This window comes from Oratosquilla oratoria, chromosome 10 (genome assembly GCF_046742065.1).
Source record: "Oratosquilla oratoria isolate Oo_2021 chromosome 10, ASM4674206v1, whole genome shotgun sequence".
In the NCBI taxonomy this organism is placed as follows: Eukaryota; Metazoa; Arthropoda; class Malacostraca; order Stomatopoda; family Squillidae; genus Oratosquilla; species Oratosquilla oratoria.
Window position 1 is genome coordinate 72,747,815 of NC_134786.1, and position 20,000 is coordinate 72,767,814.

General features: G+C 45.3%; 3 protein-coding genes across 3 annotated transcripts in view; 1 reads left to right on the plus strand and 2 right to left on the minus strand.

Moving 5' to 3' along the window:
• The window catches only part of LOC143028968 (putative glutamate receptor), a 27,026-nt gene extending 8,803 nt beyond the window's left edge, over positions 1-18,223 (plus strand). Inside the window, exons 2-9 of the mRNA XM_076191318.1 lie at positions 371-485; positions 1,672-1,806; positions 2,728-2,869; positions 5,262-5,405; positions 5,540-5,688; positions 7,405-7,554; positions 9,497-9,600; positions 16,763-18,223. Of these exons, the coding sequence (XP_076047433.1) occupies positions 371-485; positions 1,672-1,806; positions 2,728-2,869; positions 5,262-5,405; positions 5,540-5,688; positions 7,405-7,554; positions 9,497-9,600; positions 16,763-16,991 (1,168 nt within the window). The 3' untranslated portion in view covers positions 16,992-18,223. The remainder of the gene's footprint in view (positions 1-370; positions 486-1,671; positions 1,807-2,727; positions 2,870-5,261; positions 5,406-5,539; positions 5,689-7,404; positions 7,555-9,496; positions 9,601-16,762) is intronic.
• On the minus strand, positions 13,262-14,756 carry LOC143029030 (uncharacterized). Its single transcript, XM_076191369.1, has 2 exons — positions 14,118-14,756; positions 13,262-13,876 (listed from the first exon to the last, which is right to left on the minus strand). Exons 1-2 carry the CDS (start codon positions 14,519-14,521, stop codon positions 13,567-13,569), a joined length of 714 nt encoding a protein of 237 aa, XP_076047484.1. The 5' UTR covers positions 14,522-14,756; the 3' UTR covers positions 13,262-13,566.
• On the minus strand, positions 14,997-16,018 carry LOC143029031 (uncharacterized). The gene is made up of 2 exons (XM_076191371.1): positions 15,976-16,018; positions 14,997-15,839 (listed from the first exon to the last, which is right to left on the minus strand). Exons 1-2 carry the CDS (start codon positions 15,979-15,981, stop codon positions 15,456-15,458), a joined length of 390 nt encoding a protein of 129 aa, XP_076047486.1. The 5' UTR covers positions 15,982-16,018; the 3' UTR covers positions 14,997-15,455.
• Positions 18,224-20,000: the final 1,777 nt, after the last annotated feature.

Consider the following 20,000-nt stretch of genomic DNA (forward strand, 5'->3'; position numbering starts at 1 on the left):
TTATCTAAACTATTTTTAAATTCATGTATTGTTTTTGCACACACCACTTTCTCATCTAACTTGTTCGTCTGCGCGTGTGTGTGTTTGTGTGTCTGTCTGAGTGTGTGTATGTGTGTATGTATATATATATATATATGTATATATATATATATATACATACACACACACACACACACACATATATATATATATATATATATATATATATATATATATATATATATATATCACTTTCAACTTCAGCCATCCCTACTCTTTGCTGCCCCCCATAAACCTCTCTTTTTATAACTCCGCCTTTTCGGCACGATGTCATCCTCGTGGATATAAGCGCCGATTAATTATAACAGCCAAGGCCGTCCTCCACATGCAGGTACACGGTCCGCTTGCCCGACGACGGCAACTGGGGAGGACCTCAGGAGAACGGCGAGGTCACCGGTATGATCGGCATGGTCTACCGCCACGAGGCCGACGCCGCCGTCTCCCTGGTAAGTTGTTCCCCTCCGAGTCCGTCCAAGGTGTCTGCAGAACTCCTCCTCCTCTTCCTCCTCCTCCTCCTCCTCCCCGGGGACACCTTCCTTCGCCATGTACTGTATAGCTGAGGAACTCAGTCTCTAGGCAGAAATCTGTGTTCAGAGAAAGTATACGTTATTAGTTGTTGCTTTGATGGCAGGGTTTGGTTACAAATGAAAAAGAATCCCTTTGATATTATTTAAAGTCAAAATTATACTACTTTTGTTTTTGTCGGCTAGGGCAAGATTTCTGTGTGATCCACCGAATCGCGAGATATTGCCCATGTGGCATCAGCGTTGACATGTTCCCTGGACGGGTCCTGTTGTATGTATGCACAAGTGTAATCCCACGCGCTGGTGCCATGTGTACTGTACCAAATTGCACGAGTAGATGAACCGCAGAAGCCAACTGTGTAGTCAGCCAAGTGCGTGGTGGTCTGCGCGCGCACAGTTCCTGAGTTTCTCGCTGACTTTCTGGACGCCAGGCCACCCACTCGCGTCAAGTGCTGGTTTCTTCACGCTCTTCTTCTTTTGTTTGTGTATTACGATATGCAGCTCAAGTTCTGTACAGACTTGTCGTCCAGAGAGGGTGGAGTTTACGATGACTCATATACCTGCAAATCTCCACAAATTTCAGTGTGTTTTTCTGTATGGGTGTCCACCAGATCATACATTTCTAACGTTGATAAAGAAAAAAAAAAAAAAAATGGGCGACGTCGGAAATTTGTCCTATCGAATTGTACGTTAACCATATGGCCAGGAAGTTTAAAAAAATGTCGATGACTACGGTATGGAAAATAATAACAGTAAATAAAAAATAAATAAGAGAAAGTAAAAATTTTGTTTTATCTTTGTAATACACAAATGTGTATATTTACATAACTAAAATAATTGGCAAAGCCCATCAAGTTTCAAACGGGAAGAGTCCATCTCGAGAGGGCTGAAGGAAATCGTCGGGTGAGGCCTAATCAAGTCTTCAACAGGACTGAATAAAAAATCGCCTGACGAGAACTAAAATTTCTAAAAAAAGAAAAAGAAAAAATTAGACATTTCCCGGCAGAAACTTCGACAAGTCCTCCGGCAGGGTAGAGGGGGACCTTGACGACTTGGCGGTTCGTGATTCTACGAAAGACTGTAGGGCTTCTTCCTCCTCCTCCTCCAGATCACCATCACGGACAAACGGGAGACGGTGGTCGACTTCACCTCGCCGTACCTGCTCGACGTCACGACCATCCTGTCGAAGGCGCCCGCACAGGTCAGCCGGAGTCTTGCCCTCCTGCGCCCCTTCACCAACTTCGTAAGTTCAGCTTCAAACTAAGGTCTTGGATCATGTGTGCTGCCTTTGGCACAGGCAACCAATACCCTCTCGATCTCTGAGTAATACTATGGCATTACACGCACCACCACACACCCACACAAATACACACCATCACCTTGCTAGGGTCACAGTAAAAGTTCTTTATTAATGAAAATTTCAATTCCTGGGTAGGCTCGATATCGGGTGTCCGTTGTTGCAAGCCCTCGACGCTAACCTGCACCAACAATCCGGTGAGTTTGTGTTTTGTGTGTGCACATGAAGACATCCTGACAGGTTGTGAGAGGAGGAGTAGAGGAAAAACACACGAGTAGAACAAGAGCTTTTTTTTTTTTTACTAGTTTCGAAATGTGGGGCTTCTTCAGAAAGATTTTTTACACTACAAGAAATACAAAAATATGTGGGGAATGAAACGGCACAAGGATTCGAGGAGGCTCGAAATCCCTGCGGGCTGGTCAGAGACGGGAACACCGTGGGCTGCTCGTGGCGACCTTAGTGTCCCAAATTCTTTCATTCCCTTGCTGCCTGTAATGCTGCTGACTTTGACAACTTAATGTCACCTATTCTATTTTTGCGCAATTCTTGGTGGCTATGCATACAGCTTCACCAATTTTTTTTTTGTTTCTTACTGAAATTATTGTGCACTATTCTTCCTTGTTCCCTTCTTGGTAAATGCGTGAATATATATATACATATATATATATATATATATATATATATATATATATATATATATATATATATATATATATATATATATATATATAAAATCCAACTAAAGTAGAGCAATTAATTCCATAGCAAAGCAAACAAAAGTGGTGAGACAAAAATAAACAAACAAATAGACACACAAGTAGAGCTAAATGAGTAAATGAGAATGATGACGATGATCTCCGTTGTCAGGTGTGGACAGGCCTAGTGGTGGCCGTGGCGCTGGCCGGGGTGGTGGCCCTGCTCGTCACGCTGGCCTCCAACGGCGTCGCCCGGGACTCGAACCGCGGCGGCCGCGGAGGTGACTACGCCCCGAGGGGCGGCAGGAAAGAGGGTGAGCCTCCCGATGTCTTCTGTAGACGAACAAGGGGGGTCGGAAGGAAGGGAATGCCCCTTCCTGTACTAACTTGATAAGGATGAAGTGAGATCTATTTTATCGTTAGTGTTGTAACTATAACCATTATTGGTATTACTAATACTTATGTTATTATGCTATTATCATTTTTGCTATAGTTATTATTTATGTTATTGTTATTAGTATTGATATTATTATCATCATTATTACTATTATTATCATTATTATTGTTATTACTATTATTATTATTATTATTATTACTATTATTATTATCATCATTATTACTATTATTATTAATATTATTGTGGATAGGAGGTAAGGGAACACGGGCTGAGGGAAATACTTTTATTCCTGACTAGTTTCGCCTGAGTGGCTTCTTCTGAAGAAGCCACTCAGGTGAAACTAGTCAGGAATAACGCCCCCGACAGACGAGCGGGTTGGCCGCCGCGGGTGCAAAGCGGGTCAGCCGCCGCGGAACCGCTTTATATTGATTCCTATGTAAAACACTATGTAAACCTCTCGTCTGACATAGCCAGGCGGGCTGGCCGCGGCGGTTTCAAGTGGGGAAATGCGTCTCACCCCCCGCGGTCAGGCGGGTAGACCGCCCGTGTGACATCAGCCTAAAAGTATTTCCCTCAGCCCGTGTTCCCTTACCTCCTATCCACATTCGTCACAATGTATACACATTATTATTATTGTTATTATTACCATTATTATTATTATCATTATCATTATTAGTATTATTATGCTGATGTCATAACTGGCATAAGCTTTTGATACCGTCCCACACGAAAGACTACTTACTAAATTAGCTTTGCATGGAATAAGTGGTAGCCTATTAGGTTGGACTAGTAATTGGTTGAAAGGTCGAAAACAGAGAGTTGTTTTAAATGGACAAACTTCTGGATGGAAAAATGTTGCAAGTGGAGTTCCTCAGGGTTCCGTTCTTGGGCCACTTCTATTCATAGTATATATAAATGATATAGACAATGGACTAAAATCTACTGTTTCCAAATTTGCTGATGATACAAAACTGTGCGGAGTGGCAAATGATCACTCAAACCAATTAGATATTCAAGAAGATTTAGATCAATTACAGCAATGGTCTGAAAAGTGGCTAATGAAATTTAACACAAGTAAATGCAAGGTAATGCACATAGGTAAAAATAACAGTAAGTACGATTACAAGTTATTTGGAAATTCGTTAACAAAAGTGGATAGTGAAAAAGATCTCGGCGTAATTATCAGTAACGACCTCAAATCATCCAAGCAGTGTATTTCAGCCTCTGAGAAAGCAAATAAGATTCTGGGATTGATTGCGCGATCTTTTGATTTCAAAAGTCCATCACTCATTAACAAGCTATATAGATCGTTAGTTCGTCCACATTTGGAATATGCTGTTTCCATATGGTCACCGAATCTCATTAAAGACATTGACAGACTGGAAAAAGTACAACGGCGAGCCACAAAACTGATTCCAAATATCAAAAATAAATCATACGAAAATCGACTTAAGCACATGAATCTGTTTTCCCTAAAAAAGCGTAGACTCAGAGGTGACTTGATACAGGTCTTTAAGATTTTAAAGGGAATTGACATCAAAAGTGACAAAATTTTCACATTGAATGAGAATCAGACAAGAAACAATGGTCTCAAACTGTCCGGAAATAGATTCAATTTGGAAGTAGGTAGAAACAACTTTGCCAACCGTGTAGTTAATGAATGGAATAAACTTCCTGCACAGGTAGTGCAATGTAGTTCAGTTCGAAGCTTTAAGAATCATTTAGATAAATACCTAAGTAAGATGCTGTAATGATTATAATTTATGTTATATTATTTGTTTTTGTTTTGTTATAATTTGTCTGTCTGATTTTCATTTATTATTAGTTATATGTCAATTTATAATCATTTACTATTTACCTTTTTGTTTGTTATTCAACTATACCTATGCATTTATTTATGTATTTTATTTGTTATTTTTACATTATTATAGTTTTAATTTATTATTAATATGATTTTTTTTTTTTTTTTTTTTTTGCATCCGACCTAGATATGGATCAAAAGGTCTCCTGTCGGCAATGTCCGCCTTTTTAATCCTTTGTAATCCTTTGTGATCATTAATATCATCGCCATGAATAACTATAATAAAAAATAGCAATCATTATTATGTGTAGATTGCATTTGCATGATAGGACCGAACTCAAAGAAAAATCATAATGTTGACAAGTACAGCAATGAAAATATAAATAAAAGATGTAACAAAAATCGAAGAGAAAAAATCAAGTGTGGGATCGCGTGGATTCACTTTCCCCAGCAGACGACATCAGGCGATTTTATTCAGTAGAGGGTCTTTCTTTTCCCCTCCCTGCAGCGGTGTGGTCGATCGACTCGGTGCAGTACTTCACCTTCAACATGTTCAGGTCGGTGGTGTTCCAGGACGACCTGACCCGGCCCCGGGAGGTGGCGCCCCGCATCGTCGCCATGGCATGGTACTTCTTCTGCCTCAACGTCTACGGTACGAAGAACCTTTTTTCTTCTTCTTCTTGTTTCCCTCTGCCGCGCCAGGCGATTTTGTTAAGCTGAAGGCAAAGGTGATAAAGTACCTCGCGCAGCACCGCAGGAGAACATTGTTTGTATCCCCCTTTGCAGTTGTTTACGCTGGGGTCTTGACCTCCTTCCTGACGAGGCCCTCCTTCGAGGACCCCATCGACAGCCTCTACGACCTGCTCGAGGCCGTCGAGAAGCGCGGCGCCGGGTTCGGTTTCGGCAAGGACACCTCGCAGGAGTACATCTTCAGGGTGAGGAAGGAGAACCTCAAGGGAGGAACCTGTTTCGAGAAAATTGCGCGCGCGCGCACACACACACGCACACACACACACACACACACATGTATACAATGTGTGTGTGTGTGTGTGTGTGTGTGTGTGTGTGTGTGTGTGTGTGTGTGTGTGTGTGTGTGTGTGTGTGTGTGTGTGTGTGTGTGTGTGTGTGTGTGTGTGTGTGTGTGTGTGTGCAATTTTCTCGAAACAGGTTCCTCCCTTGAGGTTTTCCTATAGTGGTAAGAAAAAAGAAATATGTAGTGGAGTAGGATTCTTGACAAACAGAGAGGTTGCTAGTAACGTAGTCAAATTCAGTAGTTTACCAGACAGGGTAGCTTGGATTGTGATTAGGCTGTGTAAAAGGTTCACTCTAGAATAGTTCAGGTTTATGCACCAGCTTCACAGAGTTCAGACAATGAAATTGAGTCCTTCTATGATGATTTAAGTAAGGTAATGGATCAAGAAAAAAGTAAGTACACATTAATAATAGGCGACTTTAATGCTAAAGTGGGGAAAAAAGATGGGAGATGAGTCGTGCATTGGGAAGTTTGGAGTTGGTGAAAGAAATGACAGGCAAAATGTTAGTCAATTTTGCAGAGAACTACAACATGAGGATAATGAACACTTTCTTCCAAAAGCGTGTAGATCGTAAATGGACCTGGAGAAGTCCAAATGGAACGACAAAGAACGAAGTAGACTTCATATTAGGAGATGAGAGCAAGATGGTTAGCAATGGCCAGATGGTGAAAGCAACGGCCAGATGGTAAAAGTAACCAAAGATCATGATAATGAAATATAAAGACGTATTACAATGGGTTGGAAAGTATTTGGTAAGTATAATAAAACCCTGAGAGGCTCTCTACCTTTATCTTTGACACGTAAAGTTTACAATCAATGCATTCTGGCAGGAATAATCTACGGGTGTGAGGCTTGGAATTTGACGAATGCGATGGAGACAAAACTAAGGACTGCACAGAGGAGAATGGAGAGATCACTGATAGGAATAACGCTGAGAGACCTAAAGAGAGCAAGTTGGGTGAGAGAGCAGACTAGATTGAAAGATATTGTGGAGGCGGTAAAAGACAGGAAGTGGAATTGGGCAGGCGAGTTAGTGCGAACGACTGATGAGCGATGGAGCAAGTGTGTTACTGAGTGGACGCCGCGAGATGGGAGGTGTGGAAGAGGGAGATCAGACAGCAGGTGGAGAGACGAGATTGAGAAGTTTGCAGGAGTGATGTGGCAGAGGTTGGCGCGGTCGTGTGAATCATGGAATGCTATAAAGGAGGCCTTTCTTCAGCAGTGGACTCAGGATGGCTGATTTTATATATATATATATATATATATATATATATATATATATATATATATATATATATATATATATGTATGTATGTATGTATGTACACACACATACATACATATATATATGTATGTATATATATATATATATATATATATATGTATGTATATATATATATATATATATATATATGTATATATATATACATACATACAAGTAGATAAGCAGTTAGGCAAGTACTGTACGAATATACTCGTATTCATACAGAGAAGGAGAGAAGGGTAGGTAGGTAGGGAGCGAGACAGAAAGAAATATCAAAGGAGAGAGGTAAGAAAGATTAATAAAAAGAAAATATATAAAAAAATGACTTCTGACATGGAACGTCGTCCTCACAGTTCGCAGAGAGCGGAATCTACGCCGACCTGTGGAGGAACTTCGACCCCTCCTACTACCCTGGGAGCCGCATGAGAGGCGTCGAGAAGGTCCTCGAGGAGAACTACAACCTCATCACGAGCAAGCTCGTCCTCAGAGCGATCATTTCGAAGGTAATGAGACCTTACACCTCAATGAAATCGCCTGCCTGGCAAAAAAATAAAAAATAAATAAAGTGTACATGAAGCCTTGTTTACAAGGGGCAAGTTGAGAGGCAAGTCAAGTGTGCTAGTTATTTGCTACAAGTTAGTAGCCGAGTGTAAACATCTGCTTGACAAAGAAAATAGCCGTACAATTCCTAGAAATAGAAACAAACATTGTCATGACGTCACATAGCGCGGAGAAATCCTACGCGCGGACAGACGAATCTGTACGCCTCGCTACACTCGTCGTTTTCTTGTGAAAAGATGTCAACACATTTATCAACTATTTTGAGGGGATCCGACTTGATTTAACTTTTCAAATTGCCATCCACTAAACACTGCTGCTATGGATTATGTCGTAATAATTTATGCTATGAGGACAGGCAGCATATGAAAGCATCTATCTACTTGGATCCGTTTTCCCTAAACCGCATTTGGCCTTTGGAAAATATCAGCAATGAGTTCGAGCGTGTAAAAAGACACATAGGCAGCACAATTTTCCGTTAGGTGAATCTGAGCCTACTGATGACCACCTACATACAGTCCCTGCCCTCTCCAGCAGCCCAAAGCAAGTTGATTCACCAAACACTGAAGCAGGACAATGTTGTCCAATTCAAATATGGTTTATTCATTCGTTGTCAACTGCAGAGCCTCTCTGAGGCTTAGGTTTATATGATATTGGTACCTCAGTCGCCTAATGATAATATTCACTATTAATATTAGGCTGACGGACCTCTCCTCTACAGGTAGTTGTTGACCTTGTTTGCGCACCATTTACCATTGTCGACTGTTATAGCCAATGGTGTGTGAGCACCGAAATATTAAAAGAGCAAAAATGAACAAATAAATGATTTACTGACAAACTAGGTCTAGGAGGTCAATACATACACATACATACATGTAGGACCCTACTTATTTTGAAACAAGTCTAAAATCCCCCAACGGCAATGAAGGACTCCCCTGGCCTAACGTACCCAATCAGTAGGACCCCGTGGACTGCGGCATGCAGCAATTCTAATTCAAATAAACACTGGTAAAGTACGACCTTGAAAGCCATAAGACATCGCAATGACTAGGCAACGCGATAAATGGAGAAAATAATTTTAGATAAAGCCTAGACAGACATACTAGAGACAAAAAGACCAGACCGGCCACATGATGCCGTCGAAAATGGACTACATTTCCACAAGTTCGACTTTGATTTCCACGGTTTTTTATTCCTAGATACCCCAACCCATGTTTCAATTAAATGTTGGAATAGCTGCCAATATGTTGAATGTCGATTTTGGTCCAAAGGAACTTCGTCCTCTAGCAGTAAAACCTTTCGAAATGGGTCGCATGTCGCCATTGTTTACTCTTTTCATATAACTTAAACGCATTGAGCTTGTCCGCGCATTGGTTAGTTTGCTCAACTACCGATAGGGAGCGTGGTAACTGTGACGTCAACTTTACGGTTTGCTATTGATGTTTACACGCGGCAAGTAACTCGTACCAAGTAACTTCCACACTTGACTTGCCTCTCAACTTGCCCCGTATAAACGAGGCTTAAGGGATGAACCTCTTTGTTGAGCAGCGGATACATTCATAACTGAATAAAATTGTCTAGTGACTGATAGAAAAGTAGCACAAACCAAACCCTGTTCAGCGCAGATCTGATCTTTTCGTCGCCGCCACGCCGCGCCGGGCCGCACAGCCTCGACTTGGATTTGACGAAGGCCAGGTAGGCCGTTCTATTCGGCGGCTCAGGGCAGTCGACCCCCCACATTGAAGCAGAGTAACGTAAATGGTCGAGATCCCGTTTAATTAAAGACGCCCTTGCCACTGAATAGAATCGTCTGTCACTAGCCTGAATGTATGAATGTATTCATTTTTGGTATATCTAACACGAATGCTATGCTCCTGTTCCTCCTAGATTGGAGCGTCTAAGTTCTACCTGGCAAACGAGGCTTTCTATTTGCAACCGTTCGGGATACCTTGCAGTAAGGGCAACCCACTCCGTGAAGCCTTCAGCCGCACGTAAGTTAACACAGATGTAGTTCCCATTATTGGGAATTTCTAATATTTGGATTCTCCAATATTCGGAACATGAAATTGCCAATTCCATCCAATTTCCGTATGGCTGAAGTACTTTGTAGTACTGGAGCGGGTTTTCAAGAGGCGTTCTATTCGCGTTCCAAATTTTGAATATTTTTAAAATAAAGGGAGCTACCTGTTACGTGATTCGTCGTTTATATTTAGGCTATGGCATAACATGGGTCGGAAATATGCCGCATGATTGGCCGTTCCCGTACATGACGTCAATGATATGACCCAGCATAATTCGGAAAATATTCTACTCGGAAAACAGCAAGAACATAAGGCATGGGTGAAAATGGGGAGACAGACACCTACCTATGTCATTTTGCCTCACTTATCTTTGCTGGTACACCAGCGTGAGAAGCATTTCGCGGATACCTACTAAGAAACCGGATAGTTGCATATCATAGTTGTTTTTCGCCATGAGGGGCGGGAGCGGCTCTGGCCTAACTATCCAACGAAGTGAGGGTTTTTTAGCCCTCCCCCCATTCCCACACCCAAGTCATGTTTGACTCCCCCCCCCACCTTGAGATTTAGTTCCCCCACACCCTCTCTTGGCCTTTTTGGTTCCCAATCATGTGACCTTTCATCCTTATTTTGGCCCCACCAAGAGTTTTCTCGAAGACATGAAGCCTGTCTTCAGGTTTCCCCAAACCCTCGCCCTTGTCCTTGTCTTTCGAATTCCTAGTGTAACCCTCCGAGTAGTGCTTGCATTCGACAAGGGCGGGGCGAGGAGTGGCACCTCCTGAGACGCCTAAATATGGATAAAATATTTCTTTGTCGCGGCTCGTGCCGCTTAAATTCTTCTTATCGGCTTAAGAAACCTGCACAGCGAAGCTATAGCGATAATCCCATACCACACTCCTGGTCATATGGCCATTTCCCGAAGGTTGAGTGTGGTTTGAATTTTCCGCCAAAATCATCGGAAATTTAAAATTCCCGGCTCTGTGCAGGCATGAGCATTGTCGACCCCACCTCCCCCTCCCTATTCCCTCCCTTCTTACCCGGCTAGCTCGAGCCGGACGTCGCGTCACTTCAATGAGAAATGAAGGCTTCGCCTGTGGGAGGAGGGAGGGACCCTAAATCTGTGCAGGTTTCTTAAGCCGATAAGAAGAATTTAAGCGGCACGAGCCGCGACAAAGAAATATTATCGGCTGAAAGAAACCTGCACAGCGAAGCTATGCATGAGACGAGGACAGGTGGGAGGAGAGGTGAAGCCTGAATCAAACCGTTATTACGTGTGTCTTTCCTATGGGAGACTTATTCATTTTATCACTCAGTAGAGGGGAGACAGAAACGTCAAGTACCCACGCCGAAGAATGTGACATGCACAACATTGCACTGTTCACACAATGCGTAAATTATACGAAATTTGTATCCTGTTCAACGGTTCCTGGCCCCTCCCCACTCCTCGGTCGCCCTTTGCCCCCTCCACTTTTTTGAGATGAGAGGGGTGGAGCCGTTTCCATGGCGACACATGGGACAGGGGCGACTGAGTGGTAGAGACACCGTGTCCCCAAGGGAGTCGTCGATGTCCAGTCCCTAGGTCCCGCACCCGCTCCACAGAGTGGGTGCGGAGAAACTCCAGCGACCGGCGTAGGGCCCCCGACCGAAGCCAGGGACGCAACAACCTGTGGAGTGCTGAGGGTATCGGCCCGGGCAGGTCACGCGGGAGAAGCAGTATGCTCCTGTCGACCTCCCGTACCAGCCGTCGGCGCCCCAAGCGGCTCAGTGGAAGGGCCGGGGTCGCGAAGTTGAGGCCCCCCCCCCCCGCCACCGAAGGAGGGAGGACGTGTGAGAGAAGCACGCTCTTTTGGCGCAGGGGAGCACCCGAAGGACGCTGACTGTGTCCCACTCAATCCCGAGCCAATAAAGTCTGTGTGGGAGCAAGGGCAGACCCGTCCCAGTCCACCCCGAACTCCACGTCCGCCAACACACTCAGAGCCATTGAGATGTCGGCCGATGCACCCTCCCCGGTGGGCAAATGCATCCACTAGCCGTCTAGGAACATGAGTGTGGAGACGCTTGCTTCCGTCCAACGTACGCCTACCACTCTCACTAGTTTCGTGAAGATCCTCGGGGTAAGCGAGAAACCGAAAGGGAGTATGCGAGGCCAAGTTCGTTTCCGAGCGACCTCGTCCGTGGGCGTTAGTCAAGAGGCTTCGTCCTGGGTGAAGACGTTCCCTGAGCGTCTCCCATGAAGACGGGCCTGGACCCTCGGTATGTATCCAACTCACCCCAAGTCTTCCCGCGGGAAGTTCTCGAAGCCCGTGGCGAGCGTCTTCATCCAATAGTGTGCTATGGCAATTTGTGACGTCTCGTCACCCACAAGCGGACTTCTATATGTTTAATACCTAGTGACATCATGTGATTGTACTGTGACGTCACCGGATTGATCATGGCGCCATAGGATCGTCTCGTGACGTCACAGGGACACAAATTGACGTCATAGGACTACATGGTGACGTCAATTTATCACAATGACGTCATCATACCGTGACATCACTGAGTCACAGTGAGCGTTGAAATAAATTTTGACATGGTAAAATTCTGGACCATCATGACTGTAGATTAAATTAAGTTGAATAGGAAAAGTCATGTTCATTTCGACCTAAGTCACAGTGAGCGTCGAAATTAATTTTAACATGGTAAAATTCTCGACCATCATGACTGTAGATTAAATTAAGTTGAATAGGAAAAGTCATGTTCATGTTGACCTGAGTCACAGTGGGCGTTGAATTAGTTTAACATGGTAAAATTCTTGACCATCATGACTACAGATTAGCTTAAGTTGAATAGGAAAAGTCATGGTCATTTCGACCTAAGTCACAGTGAGCGTCGAAATTAATTTTAACATGGTAAAATTCTCGACCATCATGACTGTAGATTAAATTAAGTTGAATAGAAAAAGTCATGTTCATGTCGACCTGAGTCACAGTGGGCGTTGAATTAGTTTAACATGGTAAAATTCTTGACCATCATGACTACAGATTAGCTTAAGTTGAATAGGAAAAGTCATGGTCATTTCGACCTAAGTCACAGTGAGCGTCGAAATTAATTTTAACATGGTAAAATTCTCGACCATCATGACTGTAGATTAAATTAAGTTGAATAGGAAAAGTCATGTTCATGTTGACCCGAGTCACAGTGGGCGTTGAATTAGTTTAACATGGTAAAATTCTTGACCATCATGACTACAGATTAGCTTAAGTTGAATAGGAAAAGTCATGGTCATTTCGACCTAAGTCACAGTGAGCGTCGAAATCAATTTTAACATGGTAAAATTCTCGACCATCATGACTGTAGATTAGCTCAAGTTGAATAGGAAAAGTCATGTCCATTTCCACCTGAGTCACGGTGAGCGTCGAAATTAATTTCAACATGGTAAAATTCTCGACCATCATGACTGTAGATTAGCTCAAGTTGAATAGGAAAAGTCATGTCCATTTCGACCTGTTTTTTTTTTTTTTTTTTACTTATATCGATATCAATATCAATATATATATATATTCATTTATTTATTTATTTTTTATAAAAATAATATTGTACAATTCACATAGTGCATAAATTCTATGTAGAATATTGTATCTTGCTCAGCGGTTCCTGGGCCTTCCCCTACCCCTCGGTCGCCCTTTGCCCCCCCTTCTTTTGCGAAGAGGGGTGGAGCCGTTCCCATGGCGACACATGGGACAGGGGTGATCGAGTGGTAGAGATACCGTGTCCTGAAGGAAGTTGCTGATGCCCAGCCCCCGAGGTCCTGCACCCGTTCCACAGAGTGGGTGCGGAGAAACGCCAGCGATGCCGCGAGGCCTCTGATGTTGTGGGCGTGGGGGGCATGGCCCGGGTCGGCCTTCCGGTGCCCTGTTGGTGGTGTCAGCTAGCCAAGACAGGAAGTCCAGAACTGTGCTAGCGGAGATGGTCACTATCGCGTGTCTCCGAAGGAAGTCCTGGAATCTCCGGTTGGGAGGGTTGTTGGATCTGGATGACGGTCGGGACCGTAGCGAAGACGCGGTCTGTCGCTTCCTGGTCGAACAGACCACGGGAAAGGGGAGCTGCTCTCACCACGCCCCGGCGAGCTATCTCCGGGGCCGACCGCGCTGCAGACTGACGAGCTGCCAGACGAGCCGCGTTGAGGGCCCTCGCTGCTGGGGGTAGGGCTGATGACGCCATGTTGGCTGTACCCTCTGCCACGGTAGAGAGTGCCGCCAGGGTGTCTCTGCATACAGAAAACACGCGAATCAAATTAGTAGGGCGAGAAGGATCCCGATCCCCGGAGGGTGTAATAAAGTCACATCGCTCAATTGTAGAACGTATAACATATGCGAAGCCGAGGTCGTTTCCGAACGACCTTGTCCTCGGGCGCTAGTCAAGAGGCTCCGTCCTGGGTGAAGACGCTACCCGAGCGTCTCTCGCCAGGACAGGTCTGGACCCTCTATAGATTGAAATATCCCACTCACCTCAATTCTTCCCGCGGGAAGTCCTCAAAGCTCGTGGCGAGCGTCGTCAGCCAGTTCCTCATCATCGCCATTGCCGTGACGGTCGAGATGGTAGAGGCAAGGTCTTGTCTGGTCGAGGCCTCCGTCGTCAGCAACTTAGCCTCCGGTTCACTAAGTTGCTGGGGGAGGGCGGGGTCCCTGCCCGAGTGCCACAAGCAATCGCGCAGGCCCTCCGGCGCGAAGGGTGGTGGCAGGACGACGGGGAATGATGAAGGGATATGCCGTCGAGGAGGAACCGTCTTGGGTTGGTCTTGGGCCCGCTCGAGAGCAGGGATGTCTAAGGCTTTCTCCCCTTTCTCCTGCGGGAACCAGGCGTTTGGGGAGAGTGCTACCGCCGGTGAGTCCCCCGACCTGTCGACAAACATATGCCCATCAGGGTTTAAACGAGGGTTCTCCAGGAGAGCACCTAATGCGTCCAGAGTGTTAGAGGTGGAAATCCTGGAGGGCGTGGAGGCCGGGGCGGAGAGGGGTCGAATCTTATATAGAACCTTAGCCCCCTCCGCGTCGTTGGCCCACTTTAGGATAACGTCATCTCTCCTCCTCCAGCCCTCCAGTAGCGAGTAGTCGGGAGACCAGGCCACTAGCTTATGATCTTCTCCAAACGAGTACTCCCAGGACCGGGGAAGGTCACACCATGAGAAGGGGTGAACTCAAGAGTCCGTCATGGTAGGAGGATAAGGTAAAGAAGAACTGTAGTGGTCCTCCACCCCGTCCAACCCGACGGACGTCTGATTGGGGGGTTCCTCCTGAGAGGGGCCTTCTAGTCCTATACCTGTCGCCGGCACGGAGGGGCGGAGGGAAGGACCAGGAGGGAGAGTGGGAGGGGGGGCTAGAGCCGTAGGTTCAATAGGAGGTTGCTCTGGAGAGGGGTGCGTTATGATTTGCGCGGTCTGAAAGGCCGGATAATGTGATAGGGCCGATTCAAGGACGGGGCCTATCAGGGACGGAAGGAGGGCAGCCACTTGGGCAGCCAGAGTTCCCTCTCCCCTCGTTTCGTCCCCCGGCTCCCTGCCCTTGTGGGATTTACGGCGAGGAAAAGGAGAGCGAGGAAGGGAGGGTGAGTTGGGGGGAGAGGCTGTGGAGGGTGGGGACAAGCTGAGCGTCCTGGACCTCGGTGAGGCAGACCTCTTTTTCGAGCGAGATTTCCTGCCGGGTTCACGTGAGTGAACTAGGGAGGAAGACGAGTTCGTGGGGGTGCTTGACAAAGCAAGCCGTAAGGGTTTTAAGGACCCTTGATGGTCGGATGTATGGGGCTGCCGAGAGGCCTGAGGACGCTCGGGGACACCATACTCCGTAACATCAGACTCGTCCCCTTGTACTCCGAGAGGCCCAGGTTGTCCACCAACGGAAGTCTCGGAGACATAGGGAGACGGATGGCGAGGGCGAACGAGGCCCAATTCCACGCCTAACGCCGGATCCGCCCACACCAGGGGGGGGGTCGTCAGCGGATTTCAATTTCCGAGCTCTGCGCCATGCCTCCCGAAGAAGTTCGAGGGCGGCTAGCTTGGAACGGGTTTTGGGAGGAGCAGCACGAATCTCCTCAACCCGCGCTTTGCACACAACGCAGGCTAGGGGGTTAAAGCCAGCTTGTGAGAAACAAGGGGCATGGCGGGAGCAGAGGTCGTGGTGGCCGTCTGACGAGATCCTGGCTGTGCAGCCGGATTCCACACACAAGCGTTTGGTCTGAAAATAGAATAATGATAATCATAGAAGGGGTGTCCCAAAGGTGTCTGGACACAACACCGAAGGGGAAAAACTGCAGGAGAACAGGTAGGGCTCCCTACGAGAACACACGAGCACGAGCAGGAACCAGACTTACCGGCATGAAAAGAAGGTGGGTTGTGGAGTGACCGACTCGTCTGGTTCCGCGATGCTAAGTGACGCGACGTCCGGCTCGAGCTAGCCGGGTAAGAAGGGAGGGAATAGGGAGGGGGAGGTGGGGTCGACAATGCTCATGCCTGCACAGAGCCGGGAATTTTAAATTTCCGATGATTTTGGCGGAAAATTCAAACCACACTCAACCTTCGGGAAATGGCCATATGACCAGGAGTGTGGTATGGGATTATCGCTATAGCTTCGCTGTGCAGGTTTCTTTCAGCCGATAAATATCAGTGTTACCCCGTGTTCAAAGAGTGGCGGGGGCAAGCGACAAACACCAGTGGCCATATCCTCCACATCTATAGCACTGTAGCTCGGGCACTGTCACCCGCACAAGATATACACAGATGCATTTTTTTTTTTTTCTTTTTTTTTTTTTAGCAAGACAGTGGGTTACCTTAATGTTGCAGTGCCAAAGTATACCGATGGTTGAACAATTAAATAAATGAATGAATAAATAAATGAATAAATAGATATATAAATGAATAAATTAACATATCAATCAGTCAATTAATAAGTAAATAAATGTACGAGTATAAGTAAATGAATATACATATAGATATATAAACAGATCAATAAGTAGATAGATGAATAGATACACAAATGAAGATAACAAATGAGTAAACAAACACTCAAATAGGTAAACAAAAGATGCAAATAAAACCAAATGATATTACATTTCCTCTGGAGCACTGTTAACTAACGCTCTGGTTATTCTGCCGCCACAGGGTCTTGTCCCTGCAGGAGGCGGGAATTTACAACAAGTGGGTTCACGACGTCACTGGGAGCGCCTCGTCCAAGTCCCTCGCCCTGGACGAGCTCCCCGTGCTCTCCCTCGAGCACATGCAGTCCTCTCTCATCCTCTTCGGCCTCGGGATGGGCCTCGCCCTCCTGACCATGTTGGTCGAGTTGTGCTCCTCCTCATTGGTCTCGTCCAAGGGACAAAACGAGACCTAAGACGAGGAAACGTTTCTCTTTTATCTGTGCATGTCATCATGCACAAGCACACACACACACACACACACACACACACACACACACACACACACACACACACACACACACACACACACACACACACACACACACACCTCATGGCGCTGTGGTTAGAGCTCTGGCCTGCCACTACGGAGGTCCGGGTTCGACCCTCGCCCGGGGCTGAAATAATATCAGTATCGCAGCGCTGAGGGGTGTTACTCCAACTCTCGTGGGCGGGGAGTTGGGGGTGTGTGTGTGTGCAAGGTCATAGCATTACCCATAGATCGGACCTACGAGCTCTGAGCTCTCTTCCAGGAGGGAAATAGCTGTCGATCACGAGTCCAACACGTGATCCAAAGACCAAGTGAATACAAGTGAATACACACACACACACTACTCGACAGCGCAGTGGTAGAGTTCCCAGCCGCCAGTACGGTGGTCCCGCCCAGGGCTGAAATAATTTCAGAATCGCTGCGCTGCGAGTCGTTACTCCAACTCTCGTGGGCGGGGTGTTGGGTGTATGTGCGAGTGTAAGGTCACAGCATTACCCATAGATCGGTCATATATGAGCTCTGAGCTATCTTCCGGGAGGGTAGTAGCTGTCTATCACGAGTCCAACACGTAATCCAAAACCATGGTGAAGACCCTGTTGAATCAAACATGCACACACACACACACGAAGTGAACATTCTCCGTTCCTCTCTGGTTTCGTAAGAGATACTGACTCCACAATCTATATGTCGTCAGTATTTCCACGGCACCCTAACAGATCTGAGTCACACAGTTTGTCAAGATTAATTTCTACCCAAAACACGATCGAGGCTGACTCCACTTTTACCCGCCGCCGCCGTCGTTGGCTGGCTGGCTGGCGTCAGAGGGTGACTCTACTCTACTGTATGGTCGTCTTCGGCTTTGGCTGTTCGAGCACGCGACGGGGACGGTCTCGTCTTCAGTCGCAGATGAGCGTGTCTAGGCAACACCATGCTATGTTAAATCACCAAACACTGTGTTGTGTTATTCATTAGACAAAATAGATCAATAAACAAATGAAAAGCAAATAGATAAATGTATTGATACATGAATTAATAACCAAATGAATAGATAAATAAATGTATAGAAAAATAAAAGAATAAACACATGAATAAGGATTAAATAAATAGATAAACAGATAGACAGATAAACAAATGTATAATAGAAAAATAAGTAAATAGATGAATGAACAGATATATAAGAAATTAGTTTTCCTTAATCCCCCCCACCCACCCCTGGGACGACGACGACAAGTGCAGCCGCAGTCCACAGAATTCCTCAGAGCAGTTCGGAGTCTTGAGGAGGTGCAAAATGCCCTCATCTCTCCTCTCTTTCTTTCTTTCTTTCTTTTTCCACACTGACCACGTTCTGGGCAATCTACCCTCTGTCATAGATTCGTACATGAAAAAGAAAAAATGCACATACGTGTATGGAAATAAACACATACGAACATATGATTGCTATTTACTCTCCACGCACCGAGATAAAAGAACATCAAAAGGGGACATAACAAGAAAACTAAAGAGGACAATATGCCTGTAGGGTGTGAAGTCATACAGTTGTTGTTTACAAATGTGTGTTCATTTGTAGAGCAAATGGGAAGAAACCCAGGCGGACAAGACAGCTCAATTTAGAGTTTGCTCAATGAATACGTAGAGACAGGGCTTTCAGGGCCATAGTTCAAATCCTATATATTACAATAAAGTAAATACAATTAAGTACACATAATACATAAATGCACATTGGAAGAAAGAACAGGGAGGTGATATGATTCAGATTTACTAAAGTAGTGGACAACGTCGAAGAAGATCTCTTAAGGGTTAATCAGACTGGCGGGCTATTTTTCCCCCAACCTCCGATTCATCGGCGGTACCACCCACCTCCAGAACTTTTTCCACAGTCAGATCACCAATATGGCAAACTATTTTGTTTCCTCAACAAAAATACAAGGAATGTCATTTTATATTATGCTGGAGGAAACTTGCTTTCCTTGGGCACATCAAAATCCCTCTCTGACGACGAGGGCTACAACAGTCGGAGGAAAGATAGCCCAGTGTGATAACAAGGCCTTTAGTATGGGATGGATGACCAACCAGGGGCCATGGTACAATCATTCGGTCGGTGGAATAATCTGGATAAAATTGATACAGCCAACCAACAGGGATGAATAAAGATGAAATTTAACTGGTGGAGACAGGAGGACGGGATCCATCAGGCGCTGGTCTTTTCCGTGTATTTTGCATTTAAGAAAATACAATCATGTAAACATACACACACAGACACATAAGCACAGGCACATACACACACATAGGGAGGCAGGCAGACAAACACGCATGTAAGGACCAAAACACCATAGATGAGGGAGACTTCAAAACGTTACAAGATCAAAAGTCCTTGACAATATGCCTGCAGTCAGTTGCGGAAAACTAAATCCGACACCCCTCCCCCCAAAAAAAAAAGTCAATTTCAAAAGGAAGAGAAGAAAATGATGTGAGAGTATTGGTATTTTGTCATCTGATCAACACAAAGGCGTAATCGTGAGTGAAACATACAGACCATAACACCAAAGTTTCTTATCACTGCATGGACGATGAGTTGAAAAAAAAAAAAAAAATTCTAGGATGCCTGACACTCCCTAGATTAGATTATGGAGTGATGGTGTGGTTCCTGCACAAGGTGAAGGGTATAAACAAGGTCAATAGAATACAGAGAGCAGCTACCAGATTGGCTCCCAGCCTTACATACAGTACATATGAAGAAAGATTAGATGCAGTGGACCTATCTTTATTGAAATAAAGAAGAGTAAAAATTACTTGACAGTAGGTTTTCTATCATTAAAGGGAGCAGAAGAAATTGACAAAGGAGATTTCTTGGTTTGAGCTGGGAAAACGACACGAGTTCATAGGAACAAAATGAGGAAAACCGTATTTCTGAAAGATATATAAAAAGAAATTCTAT